General features: G+C 40.3%; 1 protein-coding gene across 1 annotated transcript in view; it reads left to right on the top strand.

The window, feature by feature from the left end:
- The first annotated feature begins 1,959 nt into the window (after positions 1–1,959).
- The window catches only part of SP3 (Sp3 transcription factor), a 59,557-nt gene continuing 37,839 nt past the window's right edge, over positions 1,960–23,677 (top strand). Inside the window, exons 1-4 of the mRNA XM_058713715.1 lie at positions 1,960–2,098; positions 2,722–2,876; positions 3,422–3,544; positions 11,261–12,620. Of these exons, the coding sequence (XP_058569698.1) occupies positions 2,092–2,098; positions 2,722–2,876; positions 3,422–3,544; positions 11,261–12,620 (1,645 nt within the window). The 5' untranslated portion in view covers positions 1,960–2,091. The remainder of the gene's footprint in view (positions 2,099–2,721; positions 2,877–3,421; positions 3,545–11,260; positions 12,621–23,677) is intronic.

The raw sequence follows: 23,677 nt of genomic DNA on the forward strand, positions 1-23,677 counted from the left end.
GCTCTCTATAGGTGGCTGGACTAAGACTTTGTAAAAGGGGCACGTAGGTGGTATCTTAGACTCATAAAACACATTGCCACTCTTAGAGAAACAGCTGAAAATCCCTCTTCTAGGGACAGAATGATCCTCTATCCAACATATCCATGCCAGAAAAGTGACAATACCGTGACGTTCCTCCTCTCCTACTCCACTTTTCTCAGGTCTGTCCTCCTCCTCAAGCCTCCCATTCCTCCCCCCATCCCAAGCCAGCTTATTCTGATGCTTTAATTTTCCTTTAAAAAACTTAAGGGTAAAATAGTACAGCATTTATACTACTCGCCTTTTAAAGTTATTCTTCTATTTAAATATGAGACCAAAGGTCTTACTATTAGATGAGCTCAACTTGAAATTCTGAATTTCAAGTCTTGTTTTTGCATGTTTGTGGTTTTTAGGTTATTTCCCTAGAAGTTATGTCTTTTGTACATTAAGTGCCAAATATAGTGTTTTTGATCCTATGAGTATAGATTACAAGTATAAGTGCCTTAGAATTGAGGTGCAAATTTAGTGTCTCACAAACGGGCTAAGAATTGTATTTAGTTAGCACACACAAAATCTAGTTCAATTGCTTGGACTGCACAACTATCACACAAAATACAATAATTGAAACATTAATTCTTGTTTGAGTTAGATTTCTAATAAAAAGGGTTATTGTGGACAGCGTTTCCACCTCTTGAATTTAACCTTTCTTGGCAATTAGATCTAAAGGTCATACGCAGAAATGTTAGTTGGCAAAACACACACACACACACACACACACACACACACACACACACAAAGCCTAAGCATTACCCTCCCTCCGGGACAAAAGCAAGATATGAAGGGTGATTAGGGCAAAGTAGTGTTAAACTAATCCAATACGTGAAATGAGATTTTAAAGTAAATAACTAAAATGTTCCAAGAAAAAATACTAAGAATCACTGTTTTTAAGATGTTGGTAATAGTTGGTGGGTTTTTTCGGATGTTGACTTGTTACCAAGACGATCCAAAAGCAGGGAATAATGTATGTTTGACCAGCAAAATGATTGAGTGGATTAAAAAAATTATTCTGCCCCGTTGAATATATATACTCGCTACGTACCAAATGAGATACACTTTAAGTGCCTGTTTTGGTGCCACTGGCCAGAATGAAAAAAGTTCTCCCGTTAGTGAGGTGAACTGAGATTTTTGTTTTCAATGCCTGCCTCCAGGGTACGCGTGGGAGACGCGTGGAAAACCTGGGGCTAAGGGGGATGGGAACGAGATGGCTCTGACTGTGAATCTAAGAGCTGAATGTGTGAGAGAGAAAATCCTCCTCCAGCCTCGGAGGGGGTGTCTCCCCCAATACCAACTCCCTCCCCCCGGGCTCGTGGGGCGGGTCTGGTTTGCTCAGTAGCTGCAGCGGCCGTAGCGGCAGCCCCGGGGCTGAGCGGCGGCGGCCTTCTGGCAGCGCAAAGCGGCGGCTCCGAGAGCGTGAGGCCCTGGGGAGAACCGGCGGAGGCTGCTGTCGGGATGGAGGAAGCGTCGAGTGGAACCGGGGCCGCCGGGGACGGATTTCCTCCCCGGCCCAGCTCTCTACAGCTTGGCTGGGCCTGCTCCAAGCACCTGCGAGGTGAAAGAGGCCTGCGTCTGGGGCCTGGCAGCGGCAGCCGGCGAGCAAGGCGGGCACAGCGGGGTAACAGTCGAGCCGTAGCCGCTCTCGGGAACCTACGCCGCCACGGCCGCTTATTGTCTCTCTCTTTCCACCCGGGGGCAAACAGGAAGCGCGCCGGCTGACCGAGCGACTGACGGGCATCCGGCCCAATGAGCACTGCCGACCAAGAGCGTGGCGGCGAATGAGCGCGGAGAAGAGAGGCGGGACTTCCGGGCGGGCTGTCACCCTCTTCCCCCCTTTTGGGCTGGAGGCTCCACCTTTTGTGTTTCCCGCACAGTCAATCAAAATAGGAAAAAAAAATCCCCGGACCGCTCCGGCCGTGTCCGCCGCCGCTTCCCGCATCCTCTCCCGCCGCCGCCGCCTTCGCTCCTCACCATGTGTAAGGCGGCGGGGAGCCCCGCCTGAGGTGCCCTAAACACACTATGACCGGTACGTAAAGCCGAGAGAGAGCAACCCTTGCTGCCGCCGCCGCTGCCGCCGCCGCCGACCACAGCCAGCCCGGGGCCGCCGCCGCCGGCTCCCGGCCCCGTGTGTGCGACCGAGTGTCTGTGAGAGGCAGAAAGCCGCACTCCCTTCCGCCTCCCTCCCCTCCCGGCCAGCCACCGTCCACCCCTTAAGCCCCAGCAACGCCGTGTCCCTGCCGGGCCCTGGGGCGGGCGGCCCGGTCCGCCGGGAGCGCATCCCCCCGTGTGCGGGCGCGGGCGGCGGGCGGGCGTGTGTGAGTGACTGACGGTGCGAGAGGAGCGAGCGCGAGTGAGAGCGAGCGGCGCGAAGGGAAAGGGGAGGAGAGGAGAGGAGAGGGGGCAGGGGCAGCGCGGGGAGGAGGAGGAGGAGGGAAAGAGGAGGAGGAGGAGGGTTACAGGCAGCGGCGGGCGGGGGCAGCAGCAGGAGAGGAGGAGGGATCCGCCGCCGCCGCCGCCGGGGGGCGGGTGGGGGAGGGGAAGGGGACTCGGTCCGGGCTTTCGGAGTAATTTCGCCTCGGCCCGCGGGCCCCCTCCCTCTCCTCCACCCGCCTTCCTCCCCACCCCCACCCCCCCGCGCTGTGCCTGCAGCTCCCGAAAAGCCCGTGAAACAAGAGGAAATGGCTGCCTTGGACGTGGACAGCGGCGGCGGCGGCGGCAGCGGCGGCGGCCACGGCGAGTATCTGCAGCAGCAGCAGCAGCAGCACGGAAACGGCGCGGTGGCGGCGGCGGCGGCGGCGGCCCAGGTGAGGAGCGGCTGAGCCCCGGCCCGGCTCCCCCCTAGCGCCGCTTTCTCCTCCCCTCGCCTCTCCCCTCCCTCCGCGCCTCTCTCCTCCCCTCCCCCCGCCCCGGGAGCTGCCCGCCCGAGGCGCCAACGCTCCGACCCCGCCCGCGCTCCCCCTCCCGCCGCCTTTTTGTGAGTGTGTGTATGTGAGTGTGTGTGTGTGTGTGTGTGTGCGCGCGCGCGCCCGCGTGTGTGTGTGTGTGTGTGTGTGTGTGTATGTGCGTGTGCGCGCGCGAGCGTGAGAGCGTGTGCGCCCTCCCGGGGGTGGGTTCCGGGCGGAAGGTGGAGGCCCGGCGCGCAGCCTGCCGCCCGCCTTCCCGCGGACGGTGGAGCTGGTGTGCGTGCGAGCCGGCGGACTCGAGCCGGAGGACTCGAGCCGGAGTCGAGGAGGAGGAGGAGAGCGCGGGCTGCGAGGACCGAGGCGCACTTCCTGTGCGAGCGGCGGCCCGGCCCTAACCGCCACCCCCTCCCCCTGTCTCCCTCTCTGAACCCGCCCATCGGGGGTAGGACACTCAGCCGTCACCGCTCGCCCTGCTGGCCGCTACCTGCAGCAAGATAGGGCCGCCATCGCCGGGCGACGACGAGGAGGAGGCGGCTGCCGCAGCCGGGGCCCCCGCCGCCGCCGGAGCGGTAAGTCTCGCGCGCGCGGCCCGCCCCCGCCAAGGCCCTGGGCCCGCCATCCCGGGCCTGCGGCGCGCCCGCCTGCCCAAAAGGCCTCCCGGGCGCCCGCGTCTTCCGCGATACGGACGGATCGCGCAGCTGGGGCACCCTTTCGGGTTCCTTCGCGTGCCTCTGTGGATCAGAGGCCAGCCCCGGCTTTCTCTAAATTGTCACTGTGGCGCCTCGATCCAAATTCACTACAAAATGAAGTCAGAGAGGGCGGGGGTGGAGGACTCCAAAATGGATGTTTGAGCATTTCATATCAGTGCTGAAAACTCCTTCGCTGAACACTACAAAATTTTCAAGCACAGCCTATCGGCCATAGATAGTATCAACTATAGAGGCAGTGTCTTTAGTTTCTAGTGTTTTTGAACCTGGAGCTTTTTCTGCTGCAACTTACTAGATCTTACTGATTTAAATCTTAAATTACTAAAAAGAAACCAAAAAAGGAATGAAGGTTTAGTCTTTGAATTACCTTTCTGTATGCAGCAGTGAATACTTTGTGAGTGCTTTTTTTTTAGTGGCCATTCTAAATTGATGAATTTTAGTTTTTGCAGATGACTTAAATTTGTGATTTTTCGTAAGTGGAGTAAGTGAAACATTCGCGACGGTTGAAATCCGCGAAGTTACTTACACGATACTTTGGCTTTTGAAATTGAATATGGAATACCAGTGTTAGAAACAAAAGTACATGTAAGGAATTGTATTTACATGCATACTAACGTATACTGTACTTACAGTTGAATGTGATTGGCAGAGCTGTATTTCCATTTTGTTATGATTACCGGTCTGATACAACGTGATGGGATCCTGTTTGTAGTGTTTTTAGTTTGGGGGCAGAGGGTGGAGCTGGTCAGTGTGTTTCATGAGTGCTTAATACAAATTAGCTAGACAGAATTTTTAAGACAATCAGTTGTGAATTTTATCTGTTTGAATCGTCGCTGTTGCGTTAAACATGTGGATGTGTTCACTTGTTAAATAATTAAAACCTCTCCCAGTTGTTTTTTTTTTTTTTTTTGAGGTGGATTATGGGAATTGATTTGTGTAGAGATATTTTGAATAGTCACTATAGACAGAAAAGTTTGATATTTGGCATAGTCTGCAGGAAATTCTTAGTATGTCTAGGCACTAAAAGTGAAGCTAATGTTAAGCTATATTGTTAAATATTGTATTTGTATTTTTAGTGCTTCAAATTATATTGTAGAGGTATATGAGTAGTTTTAATGTCTTAAAAAGTATTTTAGGTTTTGTGCTTTTGTAAGCTGATTAAAATGTAAAAGCATAAAATTATATTTGTGAGAGGTGTTGTTACTTTTAAACTTATGGATTGGTAAGCATTTTTTAATGAATTATTCCTCTAGGCCCATAGAGCCAAAACAAATTGTTTATCTTAAAAAACCACTGTACAAGTAAAATTGTGAAGCAGATTGCTTCTACTTATCTTTTAAAATATTTTCAATTAGAACAAAAACTTGTAACCACAACTTAGCAAGTGTATATAGCTCACTGTTAGGGGAGGGGGAGGGGAGGAGTGAAGGAGGAAGTTATGGGTGAAAAATATGTATATGTATATGTACTTGTAGATGGGAATCTCAGCCCTAGGAGTAGAACACTGTCTCTAGTCTCATCCTCCTGTGGCCATATACTTGTAGGGAGCTTGTTTCCTTGCCTCTTGGACTCCTCCTCTCAGTTACCAAATCTCTACTGACATCACATTTCCCGCCAGATGAACGTGAACTAGAATCAGTAGGAGCACTTTTTTCTTTGTATGTTTGGTATGCATGCATAAATTTTTTTCACCGAGTAGAATTAGCAAGACTGGCTTGAGTATGTTTGCCTTAGCAAGTGGGAAAATTAGTTTTCCATTTTAAAAATGAATTTCAGACATGTACATCTCAGAAAATGAAAAAATTTAAGCAATTTTTATGGGCATTTTTTTCTACTTAAAAATGTGCTTAGGTAATCTAACTGTAATCACTCAAATTACTGGGAATCATGAGAGGCCTGTTAAGAGCTTTTGTAGCTGTGCTTTTTTAAAATTTTATTTTGCAATAATTTTATATTTATAGAAAAGTTGCAAAGATAGAACTGAAAGTTATACCCTTCACCCAGCCTCCCCTAATGTTAATATAACCATAGTGCGTTTGTCAAAACTAGGAAAGTAACAATAATACAGTATTATTAACTAAATTACAGACTTCATTCTCATTTTATTTTTTTTCCCCACTAATGCCCATTGTCTGTTCCAGGGTCTAATCCAGGGTAACACATTGCATATAGTATTGTGTATGAAATCAAGTGGAAATGTACACATAAAATTCAACTTTATGCTAGTTGAGTTTGGTATTTTAAGATTAAAAGGGCATTGAAAAGCCAGTGAGCTACACTGGAGATTTGTTTTAAGTATTTTGAATTTAGAATTTGTTATAATATGATAGGGTTTTTTTCTGGATCCTGGCCAAGAATGTTTGGTTACCTTCAGACCAGTGTTGAATAGGTCTAATCATAAAGCATTCTCAACTGTAATGTTCCACAGCATGGACTCCCAAAGTTGGTTTGATGTCAAAGCCCTTTTTGTACTTTATTATTAAAAGTTGTTTAAAAATCAAGAAATATAAGTAGACCTTTATGTCACATTAATTTGTCCAATCTGTATTTATGTGAGTTTCTGGATTATTTATTTGCTTATTTCATTTGTACTTCAAGTTGTGATCAGTTAATTGGGTAATTGTTTTTATTTGAAGTTGGTTTGAGTTCTTTAGTGTTCCTTGAAGATTTTAAGAAACTTGAGTCGTTCTTAGTTTCTTTCCACCTTAGCTTCACACTTGTTTTTGTTTCCAGTAACACTTTGTCCTTGCCGGGTTCTGGCTTTCACAAAGCCATTTGTGGGAACTGAGAAGTTAATAATCCTTTCCAAATGCTATGCAATAAGTGCTATGCATTTTCCCCCCTTCCACAGGTATTATCTGAGAAGATAGCCTCTTTTTTTTTTTTTTTTCCCCCATTCAACTGCTCCTCCCCCCTCCATTTTTATGCCTGGTTGCACTGGAGAAAGCCCTTGTAATGAATTGCTATAGCAACGTCCTAGGGCTACTCTTGGTTTTGGTCCTTTTTACGGTGTGATTATGTGTTTATGTACAGAGGGAGACCTAAGAGTACCTTCAAGCTACAACTTTTTACGATAATGCCAACTTCCATGTCAGCTTGGTGTTTGTTAGTTGTCTGATAAGAATATGAAGAGTTACTGAGACAAACACTGGTGGATTTTTCCTGAGAGTTATCTTGAACCTAAACCAAATGCTAGTTCTTGCCTGGGTTATGTGTTTTTAGGTCTCTCTTCTTTTGTTTCTGTAGTGTTTCCAATAAGCCTAACATTAGTGTTTCCGATAGCTTAACATCACATGTTTTTACTTTGGTCTCTTGATTTTATGAATCGTCATCTCTTTGAGTGGGGTGCTGCTAATGAAATTTCTCTTACAAATGAATGGGCTTAGTAAAGGCTCTATAGTTTTGAAAGTTTGGGGGGACTTACTGTTGAATTATGGAAAGAAATTGGTTTAAAATTGGGAGTTTTTCATAGAAGACTTTAATATCTCAAGGTCAGTTTTATTGATCCATTCCTTTCTGTCATTTTCTTTGCAGCGATTTTAAAGTAAATACTTTTAACTATTCATTCAATAAATATTTACTGATCTTTATGCCAGGGATTGTACTAGGCATTCAAATCATGCTGTGTCCTCATAATCTGAGTAATCATAATGATAGGATTTTAGGATAGTGCTTTATAGCATAGTGGTTTATAGCATAGTGCTTTATAGTTTATAAAGCATAACGCTTTATTTTGATTCTTAAGATCCTGTGAGGTAATAATTTTCCCTTTTTTTTTTTTTTTTTTAAGTTTTTAAAACTTATTTTGAGAGAGCGGTCGTGTGGGCTCTCTGGCTCAAACAGGGGAGGGGGAGGGGGAGGGGCAAAGAGAGAGGGAGAATCCCAAGCAGGCTCTGTGCCCTGTCAGTGCAAAGCCTGAAGTAGGGTTTGAACTCCAGATCGGTGAGATCCTGACCGGAGTCAAAATCAAGAGTGAGTTGCTTAACCAACTGAGCCATTCAGGTGTCCCAGTTTTCCCATAAAAAAATTTTTTTTAATGTTTATTTATTTTGGGGAGAGAGAGAGAGAGAGAGAGAGAGAGAGAGAGAGAGAGGGAGGCAGCACCAGTGGGGGAGGGGCAGAGAGAGAGGGAGACAAAATCTGAAGCAGGCTCCAGGCTGTCAACACAGAGCCCAACGCAGGGCTCGAACTCAACAACTGCAAGATCATGGCCTGAGCTGAAGTCGAATGCTTAACTGAATGCTTAACCGACTGAGCCACCCAGGTGCCCCCCCACCCCCATTTTTAACGTAAGAAAATTGAGTCCTGCTTTAAATCACACACAATTCCACAGTTTTAGCTAGAAGTCAGTTCTTTTCTTTATAATGTAATATACTTACCTCCCCCAAACATAATTATAGCTTAAACCATGAAAGTCTAATAGTTTTCTGAATCAGTGTTTTTCCTCCAATTCTATTAAAAAAATTAATATTGATAAATTTTTTAAAACTAAATTTATTTCGTTTAAAAGATCCCTTTTACCTGTCTTTTGGTTAAATTATTTGTTGCTGTTTTTCTTCCCTCTGGGTTTGTGCTTCATAAATATTTCTTATGTATGCATTTCTCCTTAGGTTTATTCAAAAAGTTCAGATGCATCATGCTGTGTTACTTAACGTTTGGGGATTTCCCTTCAATTAATGACCTGCATTTTTGGGAAAAGTGGTACCACAATTTATTTTATTTAACGTCTGGATCCTTGGATAGTACTTACTCAGATTTGTCATTTGAGTAGTTATATTTATTTTCAAGGAATTTCTTGACTAAAAAGCTGTTCACTGATGGTTGATTATTTGCCTTTACTACTATTTTGTAAAAAAAAAAAAAAAACTTCAGATGCCATAAATTTGACTTTTTTTAAAGAATGAAAAAGATAAAATGCCAGTATGATAAAACAATCTGTACCTGAGATACTGTATTCTTTGATATAAGTTGAATAATTGTAAATTTAATGCTGGTCAAAATTCAGAGGTGAACAACAACCTTAGGAAGATAAAGATTGGATATTAGACATATTTTATGGTAGATTTCAGTATAAAGTCTAGATGTAAATGTCTTTAGATTATTTAAGATGCCAAGAAACTGAAATGAAACATGAATTATTACTCAGATATTGAGAATGATGACTTAAGCTTATAATGCCTATACCAGATAGAAGTTGAAGAATGACATGCAACTTTAATGACTGGTCTTCATTTTAGTAATTTAAGTTTGATAAGTTTAAATGTTTGTATTTAAAAGATGATTATTTTAGTTGAAGCTTACACATTTGTACTGGGTCCCACAGTTTATCTGTCTTTAGTCTCTTCCGCCTTTCTTTCAGTCTCCTTCACTGGGCCTTAGTTTATCTTTATAAAACACAGATCCTGATTGCATCACTTGCTTAAAAACCTTTTATAGCTTTCATTTATTATCTGCAGGATAAAGTCCAAACTCCTTAGCAGGATCTACAAAGCCATTAACTACAGGCCTTGATAAAAATGTCTTGTTCCCCATTACTTTTCTCTATGAATATGAGCCTTTTCTGGATTCTCTTGAACTCCACAAACTGTCCATTCTTTAGAATTTCCTTTTGTTTGTGAATATTTTTTTATGCCTTTATTAATGCCCCTATCTCTCTTTCCTAAATGCCTACAGTGAAATCACAAATTTATTCTAAGAGTACTTTAAATATCTCGTGTGATACCTTCCCCCCCCCCCCCCCCCCAATCTTCTATGTTCCCCTTCTATGGCTAGTGCACACCTATATTCACATAGTAGTAGCATGTATTTCTGTGTCTGCTTGGATAAACTGTGAACCATTTAAAATAGAGAGTGTGTGTTTCATGTGCTTACTCATGCTTATTTCAACTTGGCACATATGCTCAAATGTCTTGAATTGAGTTATTAAACTGTGGTTCATCCATTGAAATAACATGCTTTTCAACTACGCATCTGCATGAGAATTAGGTAGTGAGTTTCTTTAAGAAACTTTTAAAATGTGGTTCTACAATATTTGCATTAAGTTTTGTGGACTGGTTTATACTGAGAGAACAGTATATGCCTTAACCGTTTTCTATGGTCATAGACCTCCTTTGAGAATACAGTGTAACCCTAGATTATCCTTCTGCTCCCCAGTTGTACTTTCTCAAAAAGTTGCTGTGTTATTTTAGAGGATTCAGAGATCCCTTGAAGCCCAAGCATGGGTCCTAGGTTGAGAATGCTGGACTAGATTTGCTTATGTTTTCATTGTCTGGTGATAAGCACAGTCATAGGAATTCACATATAGATGGAGAAGGAAGTGGCATAGGAATGACTATTTTAAGGGTAATTCATATAAGGTCTTATTCTCTGTGTCTTTACCCTTGATCCTAGTGGGAGACAAGTTTGGTATGAATTAAAGGTCTAGGTTCTGGAGTTAGACTTGGCCTAGTTTTAAATCCTATCTTGGCCATTTGATAGCTGTGTGATTTTTCTCAGTTTTTCATTTGTGAAATGAGAATAGTGATAACACCTACCTTACAAAATTGTTGTAAGGAGTAGATAATAATCTCATAAATCACTATCATAGTACTTGGCATTAAAAGAACGGCTCCAATGTGAGACATTACCTTTATTTTCTTAAAAAGTTTTGCCCTTTGATGTTGATGTGTAAGATTTTATTGCTTTCTGCTTTCCTGTGTTGCTCAATCTGTAAAATATGAGGATGATAACTAAATTCTGTTACATAACAGAATACACAATGTATATGTCTGTCATTTTCCTGCAAACATAAATAGAGTGGTAGATAAAATCATGTCTGTATCCTCCAGCTTTTAGATTCTGGAAAAACCTTTCAGGTGGAGTGACTTTGCCATGTGGTCACAGGGCAATAATCTTTCCTCATTAAAAAATTTTAAGGTCTCATATTTTTTTTGTAGTTCATGGGAAAAGTAAAGAATATGATGGCTTGCTAATGGGATAGTCCTAGCCAAGAGTTTACTCTGGAGGACATTAATATGTGCCATAAAAGGGGAGCTTTAATAGTTTGACTTAAGGTTTATAGCAGTAATACACAAATCTTAATTTTTCTTATTTAGATGATTTGATAACACTGTACTGGTTATGTTTCCTTTTTGTACACAAATATAATGTACCTGATTTAGTGATACGTATTTTAGTATATATATTTTTTGAACTCCTCAGTGTTTGTGATAATGTTTGGTTTGAGCGGTTCATAATCTTTTCTAGCCACCTGTATTTTTATTTATTTAACTGTATAGATTAGAGACCATAGGTGAGGGAATAGAAGACCAGTGTGTGGTCATAAAACAAAGAATACTCTGAATTTTTTTCCTGCTCAAATAGCATGGGTTATCTTTGTAATAATTAACAAAATTGGAAATAATAGTAAATATTATGGTTTATATAGTACTGTCTCAGTATTTGAAGTCTACTGTGTTACTAAGAGAACTTTTAATTTCAGGTAGTAGGATTTATGTCAGTTTTTAAGATTTTTTTGAGGATTGATTCAAATATTTCACAGACATATATCACATAACATTTTTTGTTTTCTTTATCCAGACAGGCGATTTGGCTTCTGCACAGTTAGGAGGAGCACCAAACCGATGGGAGGTTTTGTCAGCCACACCTACAACTATAAAAGATGAAGCTGGTAATCTAGTACAGATTCCAAGTGCTGCTACTTCGAGTGGGCAGTATGTCCTTCCCCTTCAGAATTTGCAGAATCAGCAAATATTTTCAGTTGCACCAGGATCAGATTCATCAAATGGTACAGTGTCCAATGTTCAATATCAAGTAATACCACAGATTCAGTCAACAGATGGTCAGCAAGTTCAGATTGGTTTCACAGGCTCTTCAGATAATGGGGGTATAAATCAAGAAAGTGGTCAAATTCAGATCATTCCTGGCTCTAATCAAACCTTGCTTGCCTCTGGAACACCTCCTGCTAATATCCAGAATCTCATACCACAGACTGGTCAAGTCCAGGTTCAGGGAGTTGCAATTGGTGGTTCATCTTTTCCTGGCCAAACCCAAGTAGTTGCGAATGTGCCTCTTGGTCTGCCAGGAAATATTACCTTTGTACCAATCAATAGTGTCGATCTAGATTCTTTGGGACTCTCGGGCAGTTCTCAGACAATGACTGCAGGCATTAATGCCGATGGACATTTGATAAACACAGGACAAGCTATGGATAGTTCAGACAATTCAGAAAGGACTGGTGAGCGGGTTTCTCCTGATATTAATGAAACTAATACTGATACAGATTTATTTGTGCCAACATCTTCTTCATCACAGTTGCCTGTTACTATAGATAGTACAGGTATATTACAACAAAACACAAATAGCTTGACTACTTCTAGTGGGCAAGTCCATTCTTCAGATCTTCAGGGAAATTATATCCAGTCGCCTGTTTCTGAAGAGACACAGGCTCAGAATATTCAGGTTTCTACAGCTCAGCCTGTTGTACAACATCTACAACTTCAAGAGTCTCAGCAGCCAACCAGTCAAGCCCAAATTGTGCAAGGTATTACACCACAGACAATCCATGGTGTGCAAGCCAGTGGTCAAAATATATCACAACAGGCTTTGCAAAATCTTCAGTTGCAGCTGAATCCTGGAACCTTTTTAATTCAGGCACAGACAGTGACCCCTTCTGGACAGATAACTTGGCAAACATTTCAAGTACAAGGGGTCCAGAACTTGCAGAATTTACAAATACAGAATACTGCTGCCCAGCAAATAACTTTGACGCCTGTTCAGACACTCACGCTTGGTCAAGTTGCAGCAGGTGGAGCCTTGACTTCAACTCCAGTTAGTCTAAGCACTGGTCAGTTGCCAAATCTACAGACAGTTACAGTGAACTCTATAGATTCTACTGGTATACAGCTACACCCAGGAGAGAATGCTGACAGTCCTGCAGGTGAGTCTTAAGTCATGTCATGCCATAGATCAGTGATTTGTTAACATGTAGGGATATTTTTTAGTTTAAGGTGTTTTCAGTATCTGGGTATCTTTAAAGGTGATGATACGTTTCCCTATGTTTGTATGAAAGGTAGACATCAAAGTGTCTTCCAGATTGTTCTTCACTGAAAAGTTTTGAAGTCAAGGATTCATTTCTCCATTATGCCAAGTATGTTTGTAGTTTTTCCCCAATTCTATATCTGTTTTCACCTTTGATTGGTGTTGATTGGTGGCATTACAGAATTTTTATTTGGCGGGTAAGGTGTCTTGGTTGTGCTTGGTGTGATGTAAGTTAAATGTTTTATGCATTATTTTTGGTTGGGGAATTAGGTTGGCATGGTGAAAACATAGCACTGGGAGCCAAGACTGTCTCCCCTACTACCTAGCTGTGATTTTGGCCAAGTTACTTTTTCTCTTGCAAACTTGGTTTTCTCATTATATAAAATGGGGTTGTTGGACTAGGTGACTATATCTAGGGTGCCTTCCAGACCTAAAATTCTTTGATTTTGTGATAGTTTATTCTTACAGGTATGTAGCTGAGCATTAAATTTAACCGTGCTAGATACATGGTTATTGATAGTATGGGTAGAAATCTCAGAAGTCTGTTTTTCGAATGTTGTGTAGAAATTAAACAGTTGTAAAAGAGATGGTATCATTATTACTTTAATGTTCTTTAGATAATGTTTTATTGAGTGTTTTGATGTGCACTAAATCCTTAGTTTTACTCTTCTATTTTGTATTTGGGTTATTGTGTTGATTGTACTACTATTATAACCTGAGTGAGTCAAAGATTCCAAGCTCTTACATTAGGACACTTGAATTTAATTTTTTGAAGTAATTCCCATCACCATAGATATTACTTTTTTTCTTTGAAGAAATTTGTCATATATGCTTAGAAAATTAGAATTGTTCTGAAGCCTCAGATCTGTACTTGGCAAGACTTTAATTGCATTTGAGCCTCCTGAAGCAGTGGTTTAGAGCAGCCATTATAAAAGCATGGTCTGTGGATCCCTGGGGGATCCCAGAAACCCTCTCAGAGGTCCTTGATGTCAAGGACACCACTTGTCATAATACTGACGTTATTTGCCTTTTTCATCATGTTGACATTTCCCTGATGGTGGCTAAAATGGCTTCTGTCCTGGCAAAAATGAAAGTAGTACCACTTCCAGGCTTGTATTCTTCATGACCATGTGCTTGCAGTTAAAGAAAAATGCTATTTTCACTGAAGAATGACCTTGATGAACCAGTCAAAATAGTTGTTTTTACTAAATCTTGACTCGAGTGCTGCATGTCTTTTTTAAAAAAATAGCTTTACTGAAGTACAAGTCACATACTGTAAAGTTCACAATTCACTCTTTAAAGTATATAATTCAGTGTTGTTGTTTTTTGTTTTTTTGTTTTTAATTTTTTTTTTAATGTTTATTTATTTTTGAGACAGAGAGAGACAGAGCATGAATGGGGGAGGGGCCGAGAGAGAGGGAGACACAGAATCGGAAGCAGGCTCCAGGCTCTGAGCCATCAGCTCTGAGCCATCAGCCCAGAGCCCAACGCAGGGCTCGAACTCACGAACCGTGAGATCATGACCTGAGCTGAAGTCAGACGCTCAACTGACTGAGCCACCCAGGCGCCCCAGTGTTGTTGTTGTTTTTTTTTTTTTAAATGTAATCACACTTGTACAGTCATCATCACCATCTAATTTTAGAGCATTTTCATCACCCCGCAAAAAAAAAAAAAAAAAAACCACAAAAAAAACCCATGCCCATCAGCAGTCACTCCTCATTCCCTCCCTCCCCTTAACCCCTGGCAACTGTTAATCTACTTTCTGTCTCTTTGGATTTGCCTATTCTGGATTTGCTGATTATTTCAGATAAGTGGAATCATGCATTTTGTGGCTTCTTTGTGTCTGACTTCTTTAATTTAATATAATAATTTCAAGTTTCATCTGTATTGTAGCCTGGGCCAGTATTTCATTCCTTTTTGTGGCTGAATTATACTCCATGGTATAGATATACCTCATTTTACTCATTTACCTGTTGACAGACTGTGTTTCTACCTTTTGGCTATTGTGAATAATGCTGCTGTGAACATTTGAGGACAGTTTTTATGTGGACATGTTTTTATTTATTTGGGGTATATACTAAGGAGTGGAATTGCTGGATTGTTTGGTAACTATGTTTCACATTTTGAAGAGCTGCTTACCAAACTTTTTCCAAAGCGGCTGCACCATTTCACCATTTTACGTTCTTACCAACACCCGTTACTATCTTTTTTAATTTTTTAATTATTTTTTTAATATTTATTTATTTTTGAGAGAGAGACAGTGACAGAGTGTGAGTGGAGGAGGGACAAAGAGAGAGGGAGACACAGAATCCAAAGTGGGTTCCAGGCTCTGAGCTGTCAGCACAGAGCTGGATGTAGGGCTTGGACTCACCAGTGGTGAGATCATGACCTGAGCCAAAGTCGGATGCTTAACTGACTGAGCCACCCAGGCACCCCTCTTTTTGATTATAGCCATCCTAGTGGATGTGAAGTGCTGTCTCGTATTTAATTTGCAGTTCCTGCTATGTCTTTGTAATATTCTTTGTGACAAAATGGGAAGTATGCTTTAATGAAGCAATTTCTACGTCATACCATAAACAAGATGATTATCTTTAAAAACATTTCTTTTCCAATTGTGCAGTTGTGTGAGTTGCAAGGTGAACTAAATGCTATTTTTGTGAAAGAGTGTTTTTACTTGAAAGAACAACTGACAAACTGTGGTTATTGAGAGACTCATGTATTTAAGTGCAAATATTTTCTCAAAAAAAAAAAAAAAAGATTTAAGTGAGCCTATCACTTAAGAAAAAAAGCCTAACAGTATTTGCTACCAATGATAAAATTTGGGTTTTCCAGTGAAAATCAGAATTTTGGAAAACTCAAGTTTATTTCTGTGAACTTGATTGCTTGTTAATTACTTTTTTGATGAGATGGATATGATATTAATAAATAGGATTTGATACTGTATTATAGCAAAATGTGCCAACATTTGGAAGATCTGTGTGATAACTCAGTGAACCAGTAGTTGTCAGATAACCAGTTCATGTTACAAAATCATGCAGCAGTATAAAGATCCATTCAAAGTTTGAGATACACCTGTAACAAGTGTATGGAAAGTTTATCAATATGGTTTCAGATTTTACACTGCCACTGACTTAGAAGAAACTGCCACTTGTCAAGTTTGATACAGTATCAAAGAATACCCACAATTGATTGAAAGACAAATTATTTCTTCCTTTTCTAGCCACGTATCTTTGTAAGACTAGATATTCTATGCTTCAGCCCAAACCACATGTTGCAAACAGATAGAATGTAGAAACAAGTATGAGACTCTAGTTGTTTTCTTTTAACCTAGATATTCACAAAAATGTAAAATATGGTGTCTCATTAAACTTTTTGTTTATATTTTTGGAAAATCATTTTTCATAAAATGTTAATTTATGTTGACATAATAATTTACTATTTTTAAACAAAACAATTACAGTTTGTCATAAATTTTAATATGGTAAATATCAAAACATATAACCTACACAAACAAAGTTTTGGAGACTTCAGTAATATTTAAGAGTTTAGAAGGAGTTCTGAGACCAAAAAATTTGAGAATGACAGACTTCTGAAGATTTAGCTGGTAGTTTTTCGAAACCAGTTTTTAAAGCTTGAATAAAGTTAAGGTTGTGGAGATCTGTACATGTTAGAAAAACATCCCTAGGGAATTTATTTGTGATTTTTGTGGATTTATGTTGGTCATAAATCAGTGTTACAAAGCACCAAATACTTCAAATACATTACTTCTAAAATACTATCAGAATAACAACACTGTAGGAATTAAATATGAAGTGGACTTTTTAAAGTGGTAATTTAGTTTATTGAATGGTGGCAAGGAAGGGTAAAATAAAAGAATGCCATTAAAAGTGAATTTTGTTCCAGTTTTAAAGGAATGGGGAAAATTTTTGAGAAAGTAAAATGAGAATAAATGCTGCATAGTATACAACAGCATATTTAGCAATGAAACCCAGGAAATTTTAATTTGGGGGAGATTTGGTGATAGGAAAACTATCCCTTGGTGTGTTGGAGTTTTAATTGGCAAGAAGCAAGATAAATTATTTTAGGATGTGTTTTAGTTGAAAATAAGAATAAGGTTTTTTAAATCTGTGTTAGAGCATAGTATGCCCAGATGAAATGCTTCAAATACTTCTACATCATTGGTTTGAATTTTTGTTTTTGTTAAGTATGTAACAATTTTACAATAAATGAGAAGACACAGATTTTTTACTGGGGCTCTGGAATTTCTTTGACTTTTTGTTTTTCTTAAGTTTCCCTTTAACAAAAATGACCAGCTCCTGCCTGTTTAAGGCAGTGCATCTGACTCTGGGCCCCTTCTCATGATGGGTATGTTTAGTGCCTCTTATCCCTTAGAAACCAGACTGAACATAGAGCAGCTCATCATGCCCCAAGTTGCAACCCCACTCACTTATTATATTTCTGTTTTTTTCCCGTTGAGAAATGCGTGCTGTTTTAGAGAAGTTCTGTTTTTTGAAGTTTTATTTTGTCTACATTGCTGTGTATTTGAAAATCAGTGGGGAGAGACAAAGTATGGATTTATGTCTTTTTCCAACATTTTTTCTGGTCAGAAAATGTCCCCAGAGTTCACACCAAGACTGCCTTTACTCAGGCTCTCAAATTTTAGTTCTCTACCAGATTTTGTTATATAAATACAAATTTATCCTTCAAGACTGGGCACATTTAAAATTCAGTCAGGTGTTTGAGGTAGGAAGAAAGGTTTATGGAAATCATTGCTTCTTTCTTTTTTATTTTTAAATTTACATCCAAGTTAGCATACAGTGCAACAGTGATTTCAGGAGTAAACTCCCCAGTGCCCCCCACCCATTCAGCGCATCACCCCTCCCACAACCCCTCCAGTAACCCTCTGCCTGTTCTTCACATTTAAGAGTCTCCCATGTTTTTGTCCCCCTACCTGTTCACATATCATTCCTGCCTCCCTTCTCTTATATTCATCTTCTCTGCCTCTTAAAATCCTCATATGAGTGAAGTCACATGACATCTGTCCTCCTCTGACCAACCAGTTTTACCTAGCATAATACCCTCTAGTTCCATCCACGTAGTTGTAGATGGCAAGACCACTTTTTTTTGACCACCGAGTAAAACTCCATTGTGTGTGTGTGTGTGTGTGTGTGTGTGTGTGTGTGTGTATATATATACACACCATATCTTCTTTATCTTTTCATCCATCAGTGGACACCTGGGCTCTTTCCATACTTTGGCTGTTTGTTGATAGCGCTGCTGTAAACATTGGGGTGCATGTGCCCCTTTGAAACAGCACACCTGCATCCCTTGGGTAAATACCTAGTAGTGCAATTGCTGGGTTGTAGGGTAGTTCTGTTTTTAATCCTTTGAGGAACCTCCATATTGTTTTCCAGAGTGCCTGCAACAGTTTGCATTCCCACCAGCAGTGCAAAAGAGATCCTTTTTCTCTGCATCCTTGCCAGCATCTGCTGTTGCCTGAGTTGTCAGTGTTAGCCATTCTGACAGGTGTGAGGCGGTATCCCGTTGTGGTTTTGATCTGCATTTCCTGGATGACGAGTGATGTTGAGCATTTTTTTATGTGTCGGTTGGCCATCTGGATGTCTTCTTTGGAGAAGTGTCCATTCACGTCCCTTGCCCATTTCTTCACTGGATCATTTGTCCCCTGGGTGTTGAGTTTGACAAGCTCTCCATAGATCCTGGACACCAAGTCTCCATCTGACACGTCTGCAAACATCTTCTCCCATTCTGTCGGTTGCTTTCCAGTTCTGATTGTTTGTTTTGCTATGCAGAAGCTTTTTATTTTGATGAGCCCCAGTACATTTTTGCTTTTGTTTCCCTTGCCTCCGGAGATGTGTTGAGTAAGAAGTTGCTGTGGCCAAGGTCAGAGAGGTTTTTTGCCTGCTTTCTCCTCGAGGATTTTGATGGCTTCCTGTCTTACATTTAGGTCTTTCATCCATTTTGAGCTTATTTTTGTGTATGGTGTAAGAAAGTGGTCCAGGTTCATTCTTCTGCATGTCGTTGTCCAGTTTTCCCAGCACCACTTGCTAAAGAGACTGTCTTTATTCCGTTGGACGTTCTTTCCTGCTTTGTCAAAGATTAGTTGGCCATATGTTTGTGAGTCCATTTCTGGATTCTCTGTTCTGTTCCATTGATCTGAGTGTCTGTTTTTGTGCCAGTACCATCCTGTCTTGATGATCACAGCTTTGTAATACAGCTTGAAGTCTGTCTTCTTTCTTTTTTTTTTTTTAAGGTTTTTAATTTATTTTTAGAGAGCGTGTGCATACGAGTTGCGGGGAGGGGGCAGAGAAAGAGAGGAAGAGAGAGAATCCCAAGCAGGCTCCCGTTAGCAGCACAGAGCCTAGTGTGGGGCTCAATCCCACAAACCCTGAGGTCATGATTTGAGCCCAAATCAAGAGTCAGATGCTTAACCAAGTGAGCCACCCACGCACCTCTCATTACTTCTTTAGAGCAAAAAGCCTCATGTTTGGAATTTCCTATTACCCTTGGATAACTGCATAGTTGTGGACTAATTGGTAGATGTGCTTTTTAAAATTACAGGGAGAAAATGGAAGCATTACAAAAAGTTGGATTTTTAAAACTTTCATAGTTAAGTGTTGGAAGGCAAGGGTAAAAGAGAAAAATGTGTCAACTACTATTTAGGTGTTTTTAGATATATAATGTAATTCTTTCTTGCAATAATCTTGTTACTTTTCTAACATTTGGGTAGAGAAGGAAACTGGCCCAAGGCTTTTACAACTAGCCTTTGTGGGTTTTCTGTTTTTTTGTTTTGTTTTGTTTTTTGCTATACTACACTGATTTGATGTTCAGCTATTTAATTTACATCAATATGTGTTTTTTTTCTTTCATTTTTTGGAGGAAGGTACTAGCCTTATTGTATTTTTTTCATGGTAAGTGTAGGGGGAAATATCTTCTGAAACATTTTTATTGGTGATTATAACAAAGTGAAAGTAATAATTTTTGGTTTTATCTAATTAATCACATGTCAGAATTGGCTGATTATAGGAATGGACAAATGCTGCTAAAAGGCCAAAACTGTTGCTTGAAAAGCAGAATGTATGGTGGGAAATGCAGTCTTTGTAGAGCTAAAGAATGGAAAAAAAATGTGAATGACTGTGATCCATGATGACTTAAGGTAATTGGTAAATCTTTTAGCCCTCTTATACAAATAGAGGATCAACCTAGCTACTGTTTTATGTAGACCTTAAAGTGTTTCATTAAACACAATCTGAGGATCTTTTAGTTAGATGTTATTCAGTATACTCTGCTTTGTTTCTAATTACGAACTCTTCGTTTGTGATCTATATACTGTATATGCATGTCATGGTCTTTCACTAAATTTTGGAAATTTCTAAAATTTTTATTTTAAAGCTTGGGAAAATCATTCATACTCTGATTTCCCCAGTACTTTTTATTCATTCAGTTGTGTGTATTTTCTGTACTTCTTGAAGTTGCTTGATCTGCTTATAAAAGTGTAGTACATGATTGGTATGGAAAATAAAAACATTATGGAAATAGTTTTTTCTTTTTGGAAATTTTTTTAAATGTTACTTTATTTTGAGAGAGTGCTCACACATGCAAGAAGTGGAGGGGCAGAGAGAGAATTCCAAGCAAGCTCTGAGCTGTTAGTGCAGAGTCTAATGGTGGGCTTGATCTCATGAAGTGTGAGATCATGACCTAAGCCGAAATCCAGAGTTGGATGCTTAACTGATTGAGCCACCCATGCGCCCCTCTTTTTGAAAATTTTAACGTAGAATGTGGAAGTCTCTAATCTCTTCTCAAGATAAAACATGGTGTCACGTATGTTTTTTTAATATTATAATTCTATTGCCTGTACAGTTTTTTAATCCTGCTTAATTTTTAGTTCCTTTTTTTTTTTTTTTTTAACAGGATGAACATACCTGCTAAGTATTTAAGTCAGGAATTATATCCTATTTAATTTTCTATTAATATCGATAAAAGTAACCCCACATGAGGAAGGAAGAGCCAAGAATCAGATTCACTGCTTAAAACCAACAGCTGGAGGGTGTCTGGGTGGCTCAGTTGGTTAAGCATCCAACTCTTGATTGCGGCGCAGGTCATGATTCCAGGGTCGTGGGATCAAGCCTTGCATCAAGGTTGTTAAGATTTTCTCCCTCTTCCTCTCTGCCCTTCTTCCCTCCTTGCATGTGTGTGCTCTCCCTCAAACAAACAAACAAACAAACAAACAAACAAAACCAAAACCAAGAGCTGGAGTACAGCTCCTTTTTGTTAGAGGGGAGTTTAAAACAGTGTAGGTCTCTGTTACTCCAAGGTATGGCTTAAATGAGGCTGTACACTTAGAGAAATGTGAAGAAGTTACAGGGAATAGGAGGACAGGAACACAATCTGACCAGCATTTGAACCAGTCTGAAACACTGAACTGTTAGCTCAGAGTCTGGATTTGTGATATCCCTAATATTTCCTTTAAATCCAATATAAGATCTGGATCCGTGCTGGGGCCAGAGAGATTTGTGGAGGCACTTGCAACAATTCCAGACTTGGGATACAGAGAGAAAAATTTTACTGAAGATAAACTTGAAAACCAAAATTCTAAAATGCTTGGTGAATGCAAAAATCTATGAAAGGTAGCCAATAAAATCAATAATTAGGAAATTAATTCATGTCAGATTAAAGAAAGAACAGCTTGTTGAAGAGTTTAATTTAAAATCCGTATGTTTAGGGGCACCTGGGTGGCTCAATTGGTTAAATGTTTGACTCTTGATTCAGTTCAAGTCATGTATGATCTCAGGATTGTGCGATCGAGCCCCCTGTCGGGCTATGCTTTGGGCTTGGAGCCTACTTAAGATTCTGCCTCTACTGCTCGTGCTCTCTCTCTAAAAAAAAAAATAATAAAATAAGATCAGTATGTTTCTAATCGTTAATGACAAAAAGGAAGTTGTAAAACAAGGGTAGATATGTAAACCAATAATCAGAAATCCTAGAAACGCTAAACATACTTCATTGCTTCTAAAACACACATTGTTTAACATTTAATATTTCTGAAACATGGAGTATATATCACAATCCATGGCATGTCAATATTTAATTGATAGTGCTTTTTCTTTTTTACTGGTGGTGGTGTGTCTTGTCAGCATTGTTTTGGATTAGGTGAAATAAATTTGTGGAGGAATGGAAGGAGGAAATAGGGCAATCTTTAGGCTGGACCTAGGAAAAGAGTGAGCGAATGGTGATGTTCTGAGGAATTTGCCCACAAGACAGCATAGAAATAATGAACAAGCAGTCAGGAGACTTGAAAGATCGAGAGCCACCAGCATAGGAATTTTATAAAAAGAGAATAGATTGAATGGTAGGAGAAGTAGTATTCGTTGAGATAATGGATGAGAATTTTCTTGTGTTGAAGAAATACAGTCCACAGATGAAAATTTTACTTCAGGTATTAAGGAAAACAAAAATAAGTTCACCCCTGACTTACACTAAAACTATGGAGAAAGATAATCTTAAATTTTAACAGAAAAGACAGATTACTTACATAGAAATTGCAGACCTACCAACTTATCATCAGCCACACAGATGCCAGAAGATGGTGTAGTAATATCTTCGTAGTACTCAGAGAAAATAACCAGCAGTCAAGAATTCTATATGCAATTAAACTTCTACTCAAGAATTAGGATGTAATGAAGACATTTTAAATATTCAAGGCCTGAGAGTTTACTATTCAAAGACCTCACTAAACTACTGAAGGATTAAGTAGAAAAATGGTTCCAGAGGAAATGAGTGGGAAATGTGGAAATAATAGTGAGCACAGAAGTGGATAAAAAATTAACAGTTTAGGGGCACCTGGGTAGCTCAGTCGGTTAAGCGTCCGACTTCGGCTTGGGGCATGATCTTGTGGTTCGTGAGTTCAAGTCCCACATCAGGCTCTGTGCTGACAGCTCAGAGCCTGGAGCCTGCTTCAGATTCTGTGTCTCCCTCTCTCTGCCTCTCCCCCACTCATGCTCTGTCTCTGTCTCTCTCTCTCTCTCTCAAAAATAAATAAAGCTTAAAAAAAAATTAACAGTTTAGGGCAGCTGGGTGGCTTAGTTGGTTTAGTGTCTGACTTTTGATTTTAGCTCAGGTCCTGATCCCCCAGGGTCATGGGATCGAGCCCTGTGTCAGGCTGTGCACTGAGCGTGAAGCCTACTTAAGCTTCTCTCCCCCCCCTTCCCCTCCCTCCCTCTCTCTCTCCCTCTCTCCCTCTCTCCCTCTCTGTCTCCCTCCCTCCCTCCCTCTCTCCCCCCTTTACTCCTCTCCCCTGCTCGCTCTCTTTAAAATAAAAAAATTAAGTTTAACTGACAATAAAATACTTGTAACTTATTTGAGAGTTGTGGGAAATTTCATAAAGCAGAGAAATGTATAGTGAACTTTAATGTAACCACCTCCTAGTTTCAACATTTATCAGTGTTCTGTCATTCTTGTTTCCTCTATTTCTGCTGTTTAAAATTTTATTCTTCTGGAGTATTTTAAAGTAAAATTTCAGAATTGTGTAATTTTAACCCAAAATGGATGTGGTTAATGGAGTGGACCACTCTCAGCATGTGGTCTGGGAGTCCCTGGTACCCTTTTCATGGGGGTCTGTGAGATCAAAGGTATTTTCATAATAATACTAATATGTTATTTGCCCTTTTTACTCTCACTTCACATATAGTGTGCAGGGGAGTTTCCTGAAGCTATACACAATGGGTGATAACAGATTGAACATAGGAGCTTATATAAAGATCTAGTTGTTTCCTAATAAGCTAGATATTAAAGAGATTTGGAAAGACTTAATACTGTTCTCACATTTTGAAAATATATTTTCCATAAAAATGTTATTTATGTTAACGTCTAATGAGTTTATTTTAAAATTAATACAGCTTTAAGTTTTCCCCATTTTGATTCCTAATATGGTAAATATTG

Source organism: Neofelis nebulosa, chromosome 2, assembly GCF_028018385.1.
Source record: "Neofelis nebulosa isolate mNeoNeb1 chromosome 2, mNeoNeb1.pri, whole genome shotgun sequence".
Taxonomy (NCBI): domain Eukaryota; kingdom Metazoa; phylum Chordata; class Mammalia; order Carnivora; family Felidae; genus Neofelis; species Neofelis nebulosa.